The sequence below is a fragment of the Vipera berus genome (genome assembly GCF_964194415.1).
Source record: "Vipera berus genome assembly, chromosome: 2".
Classification (NCBI taxonomy): domain Eukaryota; kingdom Metazoa; phylum Chordata; class Lepidosauria; order Squamata; family Viperidae; genus Vipera; species Vipera berus.
In genome coordinates, this window is record NC_138203.1 from 206,217,427 (window position 1) to 206,233,731 (window position 16,305).

Below are 16,305 nucleotides of genomic sequence, written 5' to 3' on the forward strand. Positions count from 1 at the left end.
CCGGAGAAGGAAGGAAATCTTGACGAAATTCCAAAAGGCTGCCCTGCAAATAAACGTCTTGAGGATGAAATTACGAGCTTTGTCGGCTTTCATAATTCTGGAAACCACATATTCAAAAAAAAAATATTCTTCGTCAGTGGTGTCCTGTCTTCTCGGGTGCACATCTTTAGTCTGCTTTCTTCAGGTTAGCTTGTAAAGACTTTCTTCAGTCAGGCTTAAGGGGTGCAGAGTACTTAACATCTGGATCCCCATTGCTGTGTTTTCTTGCATTTTTCCAATATATTACTTCAAACATAAACTATGTCATAAGTTATGACAGTATAGAAAATAGAGCTGGAAGGGACCTTAGAGGTCCTCTAGTCCAGCCCCCTGCTCAAGCAGGAGAACCTATACCATTTCAGACAACTCCAGTGATGGAGCGCCCACGGTTTTTGAAGGCAAGCTGTTCCACTGGTTAATTGTCCTCACTGTTAAGAAGTTTATCCTTAATTCCTGGTTGCTTCTCTCTTTGATCAGTTTCCAACCATTGTTTCTTCTCCTGCCCTCTAGTGTTTTGGAGAATAACTTGGCCCTCTCTTCTTTGTGGCAGCCCCTCAGATACTGAAATACTGCTATCATGTCACCCCCATTTCTTTTTAGACTAGCCAAACTCAGGTCTTGCAGTCGTTCTTCATATGTTTCAGTCTCCAGACCTTTGATCATCTTAGTTGCTCTATTCTGAACTTTTTCCAAAGTCTGAACATCTTTTTTGTAGTATAGTGACCAAAATTCGTTGCAGTATTCCAGGTCTGGTCTTACTAGGGTTTTATAAAGCGGTACTAATATTTTGTGTGATTTTGATTCTATGCTTCTGTTTATGCAACTAGGATTGTATTAGCCTTTTTGGCTGCTGCTGCACACTGCTGGTTCATATTCAGGTAATCATCTACTAGGACTTCAAGGTCCTTCTCACAGTTACTGCTTTTGAGTCAGGTCTCACCTAATCTGTACTTATACCTTTGATTTTTCCTGCCTAAATGTAAATCTTTGCTTTTCTCCACGTTAAAACTCATTTTGTTGGATAGGGCCCATTGTTCAAGTTTGTCAAAATCTTTTTGGATCCTGAGCTTGTCTTCTGGGGTGTTGGCTATTCCTGCCAGTTTAGTGTCATCGGCAAATTTGATGAGTTCCCCTTCTGTTCCCTCATCTAAGTCATTAATGAAGATACTGAATAGTACTGGGCCTAAGATGGAGCTTTGTGTTACCTCACTGCTTACTTCTCTCCATGTGGATGTTGTACCATTAAGGACTACTTCTTGAGTACTGTCTGTCAGCCAGCTATAAATCCATCTGGTGATGTTGTCTGTTCCACCTTTGTCTAGCTTATCAAGCAGTAGTTTGTGGTCTACTTTGCCGAATGCCTTACTGAATGCCTTACTGAAATCTAAGTATTTTCATTAGGATTTAGCTTCCATAATTTAAGATAGGGGGGGAGTAAAAACTGAAAATATGGTTGCCTTATTTCTTAACTGCAATTAAATGGAGATTGGCCAGATTCATGGGTTAACCGTTAAGCTATTAGTGACAACTTTGGATGTGTTTGTTGTCTGAAATCACAAGGAACAAGCAGAGCTGTTACCCTCTTGTCCATATTTGCAAACCTTCTTGCTTGCTATTAATGACAATTTTGAATATGTTTGTTGTCTGAAATCACAGGCAGCAAAAACAGCTCCTATCCTCTTGCCCATATTTGTGCCTACTTTGGAAATATTCCCCTGCCTTTGTTTAAATGGAATATCAGTTGCAAGTATTGGTAATGTCTGAAACAGTAAGAGCGTCTTTAGTAAAACATTCATCTTAATTACAGAAATTCTACCCAGTACTGATAAATGTAATTTGCTCTATCTTTGTAAATCCTTTTTAATATCATTCCAGAGGGGCACAGATTGATTTGTTGTTATAGAAATGGCTAGTTTATACTATTATTGAAAAGTAAAAAGTTGAGGTTCGATGCTAATGCCTTATTTTACTGCAACAGAAGGAGTCGGAAGTCAACTTTTTTTTTCTTCCCTCCTCTTCCACACTTCTCTTTTTCCCTTCCCCTTCCTTACCTTTGTTCCCTAATATTTGTTTTTATAGTTTCATATTTTATACTATAAGTTAATAAAAATAAATATGTAGGTCAACCTAGGTGAAAGTGTAGAAGAATTCAGGTGCTCATATTCAGACTTTCCACAACTCTAGTATCTCTGTTACACTCATGACTAGAGAGGAACTAGAAGGTTGGAGAAAATATACAGATGGTTCAGTGAGCGCTGCTGCTTATCTAATTGAGAAAGGAATAGAAGGTCAGCAAAAGGAATAAATGGTCAGCAAAAGATAAGCTTAGCGTACCAACATACTTTTTTATCAGCAAGAACATTTTCAACAAAATATTCCATAAATTCAAAGATGATATAACCACAGAGGAAAGCAGAACCATCACAAAGAGGGAAGTAAGAGAAACAGACACGAGTTTTACTATCTTGGACTTCAATTCACTTTATATACGGTATATTTTATTATAAAAACTGTTGCCTTATTATTTAGCATTAGCAAGTGGAAAGTTAATACTCTCCTTTCTTTTTCTTCTCTGAAGCCAACTTATTAGTCATCTTTGTCACCTTAGCTATGCTGAAATCCTAGAACAAGAAATGCAGCCATAAATTTTCATGTAAACTGATTCAAGCCAAGCAACAGCGGCAAAAGTGATTAATACCTTTCCACTAAAGTCAGGAAGGTCTGGTTGGGAATTTAGTTAATTTCTGTATGTTCTGTATGTTCTGTATTAACATCTCCCTCTCTCCACAATGCAGGTAGTCTTCGACTTATGACCGCAATTGAGCCCCAAATTTCTGTTGCTAAGCAAGACATTTGTTAAGAGAGTTTAACCCCATTTTACGACCTTTCTTGCCATAGTTGTTAAGTGAACCACTGCACTTGTTAAGTCAGTAACACAGCTGTTAAGTGAATCTGGCTTCCCCATTGATTTTGCTTATCAGAAGGTCACAACAGCTGATCACATGACCCCGGGACAGTGCAACTGTCATAAATATGAATTGGTTGCCAAACATCTGAATTTTGATCACGTGATCCTAGGGATGCTGCAACGGTCAGAAGCCCTTTTTTCAGTTCCACTGTAACTTTGGTCACTAAGCGAGTGGTTGTAAGTTGAGGACTAATTGTAGAAGTTTTCTACAGGTTTCTTTCTTTGAATCTTCCTGTGCAGAGAATACCATCTAACAGCTCGAGTCAGGTTTATACAAACTGGTTACAGTATTAAATGCTTGCATACCCAGCTAATCATGGCACAGCAAAGATATATAGCACCCTGAGTGTACCAAATGAAGGAGAATATCATTGTAGCTCAGGGTTGAAATGAGTCATTTCATTAGAGAACACCCACAGAACCATCAATAACATTTTTAAAGGAATCCAGTTTAACAGAGAAGAAGAAAACAACTTCCTGGATATCCTGATCAGCAGAGACCACATTGGCAAACTAGAAATGCAAGTTTACAGAAAAACCACCCATACTAACCAGGTGCTCCACTACCAAAGCAACAAACCCACCTTCCACAAGAGAAGCTGTTTAAGGACTTTATATAAATGAGCCCAAACTCACTGCAGCAACCCAGAACAGCAGAAAAAGGAAATGGAGCATCTATACAACACATTCCAACAAAATGGATACCCACGCAACTTCATCAAAAAGTCCCTGACCACTCAACCCAATACAGCACAGCCAATACAATCCCTAAAAAGAATTACACTGCCTTATATCAAGAACATCCCAGAAACCCCCAATAGACTACTACAACCACATGGAGTCAGAGTAGCACATAAGTCAACTAAGGCCCTTCAAAACATCTTAAATAAGCCCAAAGACCCAGCAACTCCAGAAGAAAAAACAGGAGTCATCTACAACATACAATGTAAGAACTGCAACAACCTCTATGTAGGACAAACAGGCAGAAGACTGGCAGAATGCATCCATGAACACCAACTGGCAGTCAAAAGGCATGACGAAAATTCTTTTAACTTCACAACATTTAATCATTGTTTCACTTGGGAAAATGACAATCCTAGACCAGGCCAAACCCAAAAATTCCATGGAATTTCTAGAAGCCTGGCACTCTGACAAATCAGCCATCAATAGACACATAGACATTAACAACATCTATAGACTATGTAAAAGAAACAACCAGCCCCAAAGAGAAAAAGACTCCAGCACCCCTCCACCATTAATCAACGCTTAGCTAAGCGTAGATTAACTCCAAGGTCAGCTTCAGATCAACAATCAAGCAAGCAATACCCCAGTCAAGAAACTGCCAAAGAGCCATTAGTAAACAGCCCAACCAAAGAATCCCTAAGACAACCCCCACCGACCCAGACAGGCAAGACACCAGAATATAAACTGTCCAGCAAACAGCACTCCTTACTAGCACTTACGATGTTTTTAGGGTAATGAAACCTCTGCAAGAAAATAAGCAAGCTCAAGAGTATGCTGTGTGTACACACAGACACACACACACACACACAGAGGAATTCAGCTGAAGAGAGATCTTCATTTGTATATGTATCAGTATGCTTCGTTACAGTACAGTAAAGCACACCTCTACAGTACATGATGTTGATGATGAACCTCGGATTTAATCTCCAACACCTTGAGTTAAAAGAATCAGCTCACAGCTAATAAGATTGCTTTTTCTGCCAAAGAACCTGGGAAGCCACTGGATGTAAGAGTGCACAATGCCAGTTTACATGGACAAATGGAGGCTGTAATTTGGTGTGATCCAAGTTATCTATGCACAAGCAAGCTGCAGTGCAGAGGGGAATAAGCGGGACATTGCTGCATTTTCTTCAAGACTGCTGCTCTAATTGCATTACTGACTGATAGCAGATACTGGATTCGTGGGAAGAGAAAGAGGACACTCGCACAACGGAACAGATGACTTCTAGCAGTGGCCCATGAAATAGTTGGCTAAGTGACACTGCCAGCCACTGCTTTTAGCCTATTGTAGACCATGGGAAATTCCCATTTATGTTTATCTGCTAGGAAATAACAGCAGAAGCAGTTGAATCGGCAACCTGGAAATCGTGCTGGAGAGTTGCTTCTAGGACAGGTGCTCATATCAGCAGCATAGTCTATCCAAGAAGCAATTGCTGCTCCTTGTGAGTTTACCCACCATCAGAACTAAATATAATAGCAGGGTTTCTTCTCTCCCCAGCACCTCAGTGAGTTAAAACACACCAAAAATAATCAAAGCCATTACAAAATTATTTTTTGCAAGGTTGTATTAAGTGTCTGGAATTGTACTTCAGAAATACAATTATTTTAGATCTTATATCTAAGCTGTTTATTAAGCTCGAAGCATCAGCACCTTGTTATTTGACTTTTTCATATTTGAATGCCAAGTTGTAGTGTCCAGCTTTTTTTCTACTAAGTGAAGTCGTGCTGTGGTCTCTGTCAGCATGTCCATAAGCAGCTCAAGCTGTAGCTTCAAGTAATTGTTCTCTTCCAGTAAGGCCTTGTTTGCTTTCTTCAGGGCTTTGTTGGGTGATTCCTTATCTGGAGAGGGGAATAACTGTAATAAGGGCATCTGTTGGGGGATACCCTCATTTTGCCACTCTCCACTGTGGAAGACAAATTTTGTTTTGTTCAGCTGAGCACATGGATGGCCATAGTCCATTCCAAGTTCAGCTTGTCGGGTTTTGTAGTCCAATAAATAAAAGGTGGATAATGAAGTTGCTTGGCGAAGTGTTGGCCTTCTTGGATAGAATTTACGAGAAAAATGATCAGCCCAGTAATCACGCATATCCTGTAGAATGTTAGAAATTGTTTCCATGACAAGGAAAATTAGAGATGCAGGATACCAGTAAGAAACCTAGAGAAGAAAGTTCTGTAAAAGAAAGCCAACATGTCCAACGTTAAAGAGGGGACTGGGATATTATATAGCTTAATTAGATCAGAAATGAAGTTGACTAGACATATAACTACATAATTTCTTTATTTAAAATGCTGCTTACCATTTCCTATAGTAGTTTATAAATTTGGAAGCAATATTTAACACAGTGTTATATTTTTAAAAGTCAATCAGATTCATAAATCAAACCATCTATCTTTAAAAGCCCATGTAAAAAGAAAAAATACATGCTGAAATCAGGGACCGTATAAAAAGGAAATATATCATCTAAAAAGAAGTCAAAAAGGAATATATATCTTCTTAAAGCTATACTGTAGATGCTAAGCAACGATTCCTAAAATGTGACCTTCCTAATAATATTAAATTGCATCTCCCAACACCCTTCATTATTGGCCAGATCTGCTGAAAGATGTGGTTTAACCGTGCATTCATTTGCTATTGGTGGAGAAGATTCTGATTAGATAGCCGATATGTCAGTATGTTCAGTTTGCTGCAAGATGATTTGAGCAGCCAATTTCAAAGCCACCTTGTTGCTGTCCTTGTAGGGTTGGAAAGCCCTCTAAATAGTCAATAAAATGAAAACTGTCTTCTGACAACCTTTCAATCATAGAATTGGTTTCTGTTCTTAGTAAGTACCGGGTGGCAAGGCTCCATCGATGGTCGCCGTTTCGGCCGTCAGCCCCGCTGTTTTCCGTTAGAACTGCTAAAAACAGCGATAATCAGCTGTTCGGCGGCTCGGAAGCCCTCTCCTCGGGAGAAGAGGGGGGTGAGCGTTTAGGTAGGGGTAGAGCTCCCCTAGACCACCAAAGTTTAAACTCTGGTGGTTGAAGGGTGTGAGCCCCCCCAAAGCCTGAATTTGCTCCAGACTCCGGGATGCCTCTGCTCCAAGGCTTTGGAGCAGAGCAGGACGCTGCAACCATCCCTGCTATCGATAATTAATTGTGGATTACTTGGATGCAGGCAGAGCTGTGCAGGAGAATGCTGTAATAGCAAGTATTTGAACTTTAACTCTGAATACTTTGAGAGAAAAAGTTGCAAGCGGTGTGGAAAGTGAAAGTGCGTAATAGAAATCAACTGGGTGTTAAGATGGCTTCTAAACCAACTAAAGTTCCTAGAAGTGCTGGTGCTTCGCCAGTTCAGCATTCTTCATTACAGGCTTTGATGCCTCCTCCTGTGGCACCCGCACCCACACCAGCATTAACAATAAAAGATTTACAAGATGCTTTGCAAGATGCTTTAAAAACACAATCCCAACAAAGAGCTGAACTTATTGAAGAGAAGAATACTGAAATAAGAGCAGACATCTTGGCTGCATTTCAAGGGCTTGCAGTTTGTATTGAGCGTTTGGATGATCGCGTGAAAGAGCTCAGTCAAAACAATATGAGATTAGATGCTAAAATGTTGGATGCTGAAAATGTGATGGAAAAGATTGAGGATGATGTAGTTATGATACAATATAGAGATATGGAGTTTGCTGTGAGGATCAGAGGTTTGAAAGAAGTTCCTAAGGAAGATTTGAAAGAATTATTGGCACAAGCCCTTGAACCGGTTTTGGAGCGTCCAGCAGAAGATATTATGGGGGATAGACAAAATATTTCATGTTAATTCTTGGATTGCAAGTCAAAGAAAGTTACCTAGAGATGTGGTAGTTTATTTTACAAAGAGATCAATTAGAAATGTGGTCATCCAAGTGTTTTATAACAACAGATTTACAGTTGCTGAGCAAGAAGTTTTAATTCTGAAAGAGATTCCTCCAAGAATTTTAAGGAAAAGAAAAGAATTTGCTTTTTTGGCAGATGAATTAAAGAAACGGCAGATTCAGTTTAGATGGGAGATTCCAGCAGGCATGGCGGTGATGTATGCAGGCATGAGATATCGTCTTAATACAGTTTTGCAGGCATGAGATTTTTATTCTAATATTTTGAAGGCAGGCTCTCCGCCATCTTCAGAATTTAAAGGAAGGAATGGTGAAGGTGAGAGTCAGTCGCGAATGGAGAGTATACAAGGAGCTGAAGGAGCTACTCTGTAGAAGGATAAAGAATCCCATCAAACTACAGGAGTGGATCAGACCCAGATGCCAATAGAAGAGGTCAGAGAACAAAGAATGACATGGGTGGCAATTAGACGAATGAGACAAGAACAAGAACAACAGAAAGCTACAATTATATCTCAAAAACCTACTTACAGTGAAGCAGTGGGAGGAGCGAAACCGAAGAGAGTGCAGGTGGTTTTGGAAGAGGCGCTCCGAAAGCTTCAGGTCGCAAAAGATGGTGACAAAGTTTCTAACTTGGAATGTTAACGGATTAAACTCCCCGCACAAGAGAAAGTATTCAGTATTTAAAACAATTTAGAAATGATGTTATTTGTCTACAGGAAACGCATATTCAAGCAGCTGATCAAAAATATTTGATAAATTCTAGGCTGGGTATACAGTTTATTGCGTCTGCTCCTGACAAGAAAAATGGAGTAGTTATTTACGTTAAGAATAACTTAACAGCTAATTTAATTGAAACAGATAAACAAGGAAGATATGTTATAATTGAACTATTAATAGAAGGCAAGAAAATACTTTTGGTTGGATTATACAGGGCTTTTTTTCTCATAGAACGCTCAGAATGGAGTTCCGGCACCTTTTTTGGATGGAACCTTGTAGGGTAGGCAAGACGGATTGTATGATGTGTGAGTTCCGGCACCTTTTTCTTTTACAAAAAAAGCACTGGGATTATATGCTCCTAATCAACAGCAAGGAGAATTTTATAAACTATTACATAGCAAGATAACTCAATGGGATTATAAAACTTGTATTTTTATGGGAGATTGGAATGATGTTTTGGATGTACAAATGGACAAAAAAGGCCTTTTTAGAAGTATACCAAGTCATGCCAGATTGCCGAAATCTTTTTTTGAGATGAAAGACGATTTGGAATTGAGAGATGTTTGGAGAGAAAGAAATTTGCAAGAAAAAGAGTTTACTTTTTTTTCTGATAGGCATCAATTTTTTTCCAGGATTGATTTTGTATTAATTACTAATGATCTTTTTTCTAGGATTAAGAAGATTAAGATATGTCCAAGAACTATATCAGATCATAATCCAGTATGGTTGGAAATAGAAAAAGACAATGGAGACAGGCGATCTTGGAGACTAAATGAAAATTTGTTTAGATATCAAGAAAATGTGGAAGAGTGTAAAAAACAGATGAAAGAATTTTTTAATATGATTATGTACAAGGGTACTTCTATTGAAATGGTTTGGGATGCAAGCAAAGCTTATATGAGAGGAGTGTTAATATATTTGAATAATAAGCATAGATGCAAACTGGAACATAGGCGAAAAGAATTAGAGGAGGAAATTAAGAGGAAAGAGGCGGCTTTAATTTTGAATCCATCTGATGGGAAGATTAAAGAGGTAATTACTTTATTAAGAGGTCAGTTTGATATGTTGATGGCAGATCAAGTGGCAACTAATTTGCGGTATGCTAAACATAACACTTTTTGTAATGCTAATAAGCCGGGTAGGTGGTTAGCTTACTTGTTAAGGAAGAAACAAAGGTCACGTAATATAGATAGAATAGATTACAAGGGTAAAGTGGTGTTTCAGCAGAATCTTATTAAAAAGGCCTTTGTTGATTTTTATTCTAAGTTGTATGTCAGGGACAAGATTCAAGATGTAGATATAGATATTTACGAGAAGTTAATATCCCTGTTCTTACACAAGAGCAAAGGGAAGGGATGAATCAATTGATAAATGATGAAGAAATTATTTTAGCAATTAAGCAATTAAAGGTGGGGAAAGCACCAGGAACAGATGGTTTGACTGCCGTCTATTATAAAGATTTACAGTCAGAAATGGTGGAACCTTTAAGAGAATTATTTAGCACAATTCAATTGGGAGGAGAAATGCCTCCATCGTGGAAAACAGCCTTTATATCGCTGATTCCTAAGGAAGATCAAGTTATTACCCAAGCCAAAAATTATAGGCCAATATCGCTTTTAAACACTGATTACAAGATATTTGCAAAACTTTTAGCAAATAGATTAATGAAGGTAATGCAGCAAATGATTCATAGTGACCAAACTGGATTTATAAGTGGTAGACAAATGAAGAATAATGTGAGACATATTGTAGACTTATTGGAATTTTTGGATAGAAATAACCAGGTTTCTGCAGCGCTGATCATTTGGATGCTGAAAAAGCCTTTGATCAATTGGATTGGCAATTTTTATTTAAGGCATTGGAGAAAATGGAGTTTGGGGAAAAATTTTTACAACCTATTAGGGCAATATTAATTAAATTAAATTAAATTAAATTAAATTAAATTAATTAAATTAAATTAAATTAAATTAAATTAAATCTCTTTGAGCTTTCTGGCCAGGACTGAGAACTTTTAATTTTTAACCTATTGTAATTGGGGTTTTTAATTAGAGTTAAGGGTTTTAGATTTAATCAAGGATAATTTAATTTATTTTAATTTGTTATTAACGTTTGTATTGTTATATTGTCTTAAATTGCCTTGTGAACCGCCCTGGGTCCTACAGGAGAAGGGCGGTATATAAGTTTAAATAATAAAAAATAATAATAATATATCAGAAGCAAACAGCTCAAATAATAGTTAATGGTAGTTTGACAGAAACATGTAATATTGAAAAGGGTAGAAGACAGGGGTGTCCGTTGTCACCTTTGCTGTTTGTTTTAACGTTGGAAATATTATTAATTAAAATACGAGATTCAAATAAAATTAAGGGAATTAAAATAAGAGATCAAGATTATAGATTGAGAGCGTTTGTGGATGACCTGGTTATTACAGTAAGTCAACCGACTTAGTTGCAGAATTGATGGAGATAATAACGTCATATGGGGAAGTTTCTGGATTTAAGATAAACATGCAAAAAACTAAAATATTGTCTAAAAATATGACTATAGAACAAAAGGTTGTTTTAGAAGAGTTAACGGGATTTGAAATAGTTAAAAAGATTAAATATTTGGGGGTATATCTTTCGGCTTCAAATGTAAAATTATACAAAAATAATTATGAATTGTTATGGTTAAAAATACAAAAAGAGTTAGATGGTTGGAAAAAATTACAATTATCCTTATTGGGAAGAATTGCAGCAGTAAAAATGAATGTTTTGCCAAAATTTTATCTTTGTTTCAAATGATACCTATACTTAAAAAGGATTCAAATTTGGAGGAATGGCAGAAAGGTATTAATAAATTTGTTTGGGCAGGGGAAAAAACCACGAGTTAAATTTAAGATAATGCAAGACATACGTGAAATAGGTGGTCTTAAAATGCCTAATTTTAAATTATATTATGAGGCTGCTGCTTTATCATCAATTAGTGATTGGTTTAATTTAACACAAGGGAGATTATTAAATCTTGAGGGTTATGATTTGTTATTTGGTTGGCATGCATATTTATTGTATGATAAGGTGGATAATGTTTTTAAGATACATATATTAAGGTATGCTCTGTTGCAAGTATGGAAAAAATATAGACATAAGTTAAATTATAAAATACTAATTTGGGCAATACCTAAACCTGCAATAGAAAATATAAATGTTGGATTTAAACATGATGTGATTACATATAAAGAAATTTTAAGGATAGAAAGGAATGTATGGCAATTAAAGCCATATAATATTTTAAAAGAAGAAAAGATTGTACAAACTTGGTTTCAGTATGGGCAGTTACAAGCAAGTTGGAAAGAAGATCAGAAAGTTGGTATTTCGATAACTGATGGAAATTTGGTAAAACAAATTAGAGATCAAGGTCAAGCACATATAAGAAGGATATATAATGCACTGATAGAAATTGATTCAGAAACGGAACTTGTTAAAGATTGCATGATAAAGTGGGCCCAGAATTTTCAGGAGGTTATAACAATGGATACTTGGGAAAAGATTTGGGTTAGAAACGTAAAATTTACACAGGCTCAAAATTTAAGAGAATTTTTATAAAATGTTTTATAGGTGGTACTTAGACCCTAAAAAATTAGCAGTATGTATCTGAACTGCCAGCCTAAATGTTGGAGGTGTGGTTGTGAGGATGCAACGTATTATCATATATGGTAGACTTGTAAAAATGTCCAAGCTTTTTGGATTAAAATTTGGTGGAACATGCAGAAGATATTTAAGAAAAAGATAAGGTTTTCTCCACAATTGTTTTTGTTGGGTATTATTACAGATTTTACTGTCATAGATACTAAATTGATGTTGAATCTAATTACGGCAGCAAGACTTTTAGTAGCGCAATATTGGAAGAAGGAGGAACTGCCTACTATAGAAGAGTGGACTTTGAAAGTTTCTAACTTGGCAGAAATGGCAAAGATTTCAGCATATTTGAAAGAACAATCGAAACAGAGATATATTGTGGAATGGAGAAGGTGGATCGAATATATTCAGAATAAATATGGGACTAAAAACTTTCATTTAGCATTTGAATAAGTATTGGTTTTATATGATGTATTATTAGTTATTTGTTATTTGTTAGTAATATAGTTATGTTTAAGGGGAGTTAAAGTGCGATAGAATGTATTGTTTCATTTTAGCTTGTTAGCATATTTTAGCTTAAGTTTGTAAAGTTTATACCCTGTATTCAGCTCTGGGAAGTCGGGGGGGGGGGGAGGGGAGGGTAAGGGAGGGTAAGGGGGAGGGAGTGAGTTTTTCTTTTTAAAAAATGTACTGTAAAACTTTTCAATAAAAAAAAGAACTGTACCCCAGATAAAATGTCACCTTGTCTCACACTGTACAGAAACCTTCAAAAAGGCCACTTGTGACCTGACAGGATTGTGTAGAAAAAGATAGTCTTCAGATTACTGAAATAAGGAACAGATCCCTTATAGTAATGTGTATATGGTAATGTTTTCATTGTGATCATCCTTATTCAATTTTGGATGAAGGGACAACATGATGGGATTTGGGGCAAGAGCTTTTTCTATCATCATACCCACCATCTGGAACATCATTATAACCATTCTTAACTTATATTCTCCCAGAGGTACTCTATTAAAAATAAGAAATCTCTATTCCTATTTATTTACTTACTTACTTACCTACTTTATTTATTAATTTATTATTTTATTTTTTACTTATTAAGTTTATTGGCCCTGCCCCATTTTTTTTAATTAAATGCATAAACAACTATCTAAAGACTCTAAATCAGGGGTGTCAAACTGCCGGCCCACCCCATACATCACAACACATCACGTGACGTTGCGAGTTTGATACCCCTGCTGTAAATGGAATACAAGACTTAGCCTCAGGTCAGTGGTTCCCAGAATGAGAATGACTATTAAAATCTGTGGACCATACCTTTTCTCCTGTATCTGTTATTTCTTCTATCAGTGTTACTGAGATTTCTCATACTAAAAAGTGTTTTTCAGTAACTGAAAATTTCCTTATCATGCTATTAATATCCTTTTCTTTTCCTTGTCCAAGCTCTATTTGAGTGTAATAGCAACATGACAATAATCTACTAAATATAATTCTACCATAATTGTTTCAGCAAACCATAGGATATTGAAACATGAATAAGAGTAGACCTATAACAGGTGTACCTTTGGTGTCCTTCAGATCTGTTGAACTATAGCCTAAGACAGGTCATGATGATGGAAATTCTGGAAGTTATAGTCCACTTCTGCATCAGGGTAGAGAAAGTTGTCCTGGTTTCTAAATGAGAAAAACAAAAATGAGCTTGACCTGGATGTGTACCCATTAGCCTCAATATCCCAGAAACCAGATGGTTTCCTTGATTCTTCTCTTCTTTCCCTTTCTCCAGTATTTTAAGTCATAACATTAACTCTTGGTTGGTCTTGTTGATCCTTGGCACAAGTAGAAGAATAGATAATCTTTCTCGAAAGAGTTGCCTCACAGGGAACTTTGATATGATCTATCACAATGCTATCACAATGAATAGTAATATAGTTAGATGGGCCCTCCCTTTCCCTTGTATGGCCTTCTGGAAAGAAGAAGACTGCACTTTTCTGGATATAATCAGTTACACTGGTTATTAATACAGAGTAACTGTAGCAGTCTAATATGTAGCCCCAGGCTGTTGTTGAGGGCTTTGTAAAAAAGCATGTGGAGACAGATTGTAGACAGTACTAGCCACTAAAGCAGGCAAAATGTTTTTCCTATTCTCAAAAAGCTATGCTCACCGTATTTTGTTGTGGATGTTCAAATACTTGTTTCAGCTAAAACCTCAGGCATGAACAGGTTTGGTAGTAGAGATAAACTATTCCTTTTGAGTGTATTCACATAAGTATATACACTCTCACTGAATTTATGCCTCCCATCATATTGTTAGCTTACCTAATGTTACCATGTGACTTGCAATGTCTCACAATTGCTGTTTCTGTTTTATCCAATCATGTTTTTGCATGCAATAAATACTTAAATGAACATGGTTTTGTTTACGACTGTTCAGTGTTTAGCTGGTTATATTAATTGGTATTAATTAACCCACTACATGGAGTTAGTATTGCGCTATTGATAATGTATCTCTTGGATGGGATAATAGTAAGGTCATGAGCCAAAATGTTATTCTAAGGTTCAGTTGCTCTATTATCAGAATTAATGAGGGCTATCTTTAACAAGTTTCATGCATCAAGTGCACATACCAAATGGCCTATAGAAATTAACAAATGACATGTTTATAAGTTATACAGTTTTACCTCCTATTACAGCTTCTTCCAAAATAAACTACTTTTATTGAGACTTTTGAAGTCATAGATATTATAAACTGTCCTCATGTATGCTTTACTGAACCTCAATGTACTACATTAATACAATTTCCTGGTTTCACACAACACATTGAGCAAAGTTAAACAAGTATATTGGATGAGCCAAGGCTTACAGCAGTAACTTTCATACAGGTACCACTGATCAAAATATATTTTCTTTATTATTATATATGCTAATTGTACTAATAAACATGAGCATTTTTTTAAAGGTAGAAAAACACTAACAATAGGTTATTATGGTCAATTTGTTTACAATAATTATAAATTATGGCTAATTTGGTTGTGGTTAAATTTGAGTATAAATCCAGCCAATTATGATGTATTTAATCAAGATATATTAAACTATGTTATATTGTTATTAAGTAAACCCAGCAAGGTATAACAAGGTTTTCCAGTTGTAGATCAAAACTGTAAGTTAATTATAGATGATTATATTGTGTAATTGTCATTACTGAGAATTGAACATCAGGTTTGGGAAATTGGATACTGCTTTTCTACTTGTCTCTACATTTGATATGAGAAAAAGAAACCAAAGGATGATGCAAAGATCCTAACTGGAAATTTGAGCTTAATCATAAGATATAAAGACATAGCTGTATTTTTCCTTATTAGATTAGATTAGATTTATTGAATTTATATGCCGCCCTTCTCCCTAAGGACTCAGGGCGGCTCACAACAAAACATTATTGCATTGTTTACTATATTTTTGGTTTAATAAAGTTCAAGGCAGACAGACAGGAAGACTATAGAGGCCAGAAGAAATAACTAGCAACTTGTGAAGACACTGGAAACAAATTCCTAACTGTGTCTAATCATACATGGCTAAATAAAGTTTTCAATTTATACTAATTATTCCTTACCAGTAAGAAATGTTTTACAAAATTTGAAAAGCTGAAAACATCATAGGATCTTCAGTACCAGATTAAGAACATGCCTTGTCAAAAATTTAGGTAGTCTACCCGCAACAGGTATGGCAATATTGTCAGGAAGTCAGCCAATTGATTTGCCAGCATCAAAGCAAAAAAAAAGGTCTTGTACGTTACATCTCCAACACTGGAGATTTTTAAGAAGACACCGAACAGCCATTTTTCTAACATCTTATAGGATCTCCTGCTTGAGCAGTGGGTTGACCTAGAACAGGGGTAGGCAACCATGGCTCTTTTATGACTCATAGACTTCACTCCCAGAATTCCTCAGTCAGCTGACTCAGGAATTCTGGGAGATGAAGTCCATGAGTCATAAAAGAGCTGAGGTTGCCTACCCCTGACCTAGAAAATCTCCAAAGTCCCTTCCAACTCTGTTATTCTGTTATCTAGATTCTAGAATACATATTTTCAGACATGGAGTATAAGTTCTGAGAACTCTATACAGGTGATGTTACCTCATTGCGTATGTCTTAAAATTTATTTGGAGCACAATTATTATATATAACAAAACAACATACCAACAGATTGTTGTGAAGCTTCCAGCAGGCTTAGAAGGCTCATCTAGATAACTGTGGGCTCAGTTCCTGCCCAAGAAGAAACATAGCAAGGTCTGTTTGATTATATTTCTTTTAAACTGACCAGATAGCCACCTACTACTGTAGCAGGATAATAATAATAATAATAATAATAATA

At 36.3% G+C, this 16,305-nt stretch overlaps 1 protein-coding gene across 1 annotated transcript; it reads right to left on the reverse strand.

The window, feature by feature from the left end:
- Nucleotides 1–5,381: 5,381 nt before the first annotated feature.
- Nucleotides 5,382–14,630, reverse strand: CBY3 (chibby family member 3; the record flags this gene model as incomplete). The annotated part of the gene is made up of 2 exons (XM_081319036.1): nucleotides 13,502–14,630; nucleotides 5,382–5,921 (listed from the first exon to the last, which is right to left on the reverse strand). Exon 2 carries the CDS (start codon nucleotides 5,865–5,867, stop codon nucleotides 5,382–5,384), a length of 486 nt encoding a protein of 161 aa, XP_081175162.1. The 5' UTR covers nucleotides 5,868–5,921; nucleotides 13,502–14,630.
- Between the last annotated feature and the right edge of the window lie 1,675 nt (nucleotides 14,631–16,305).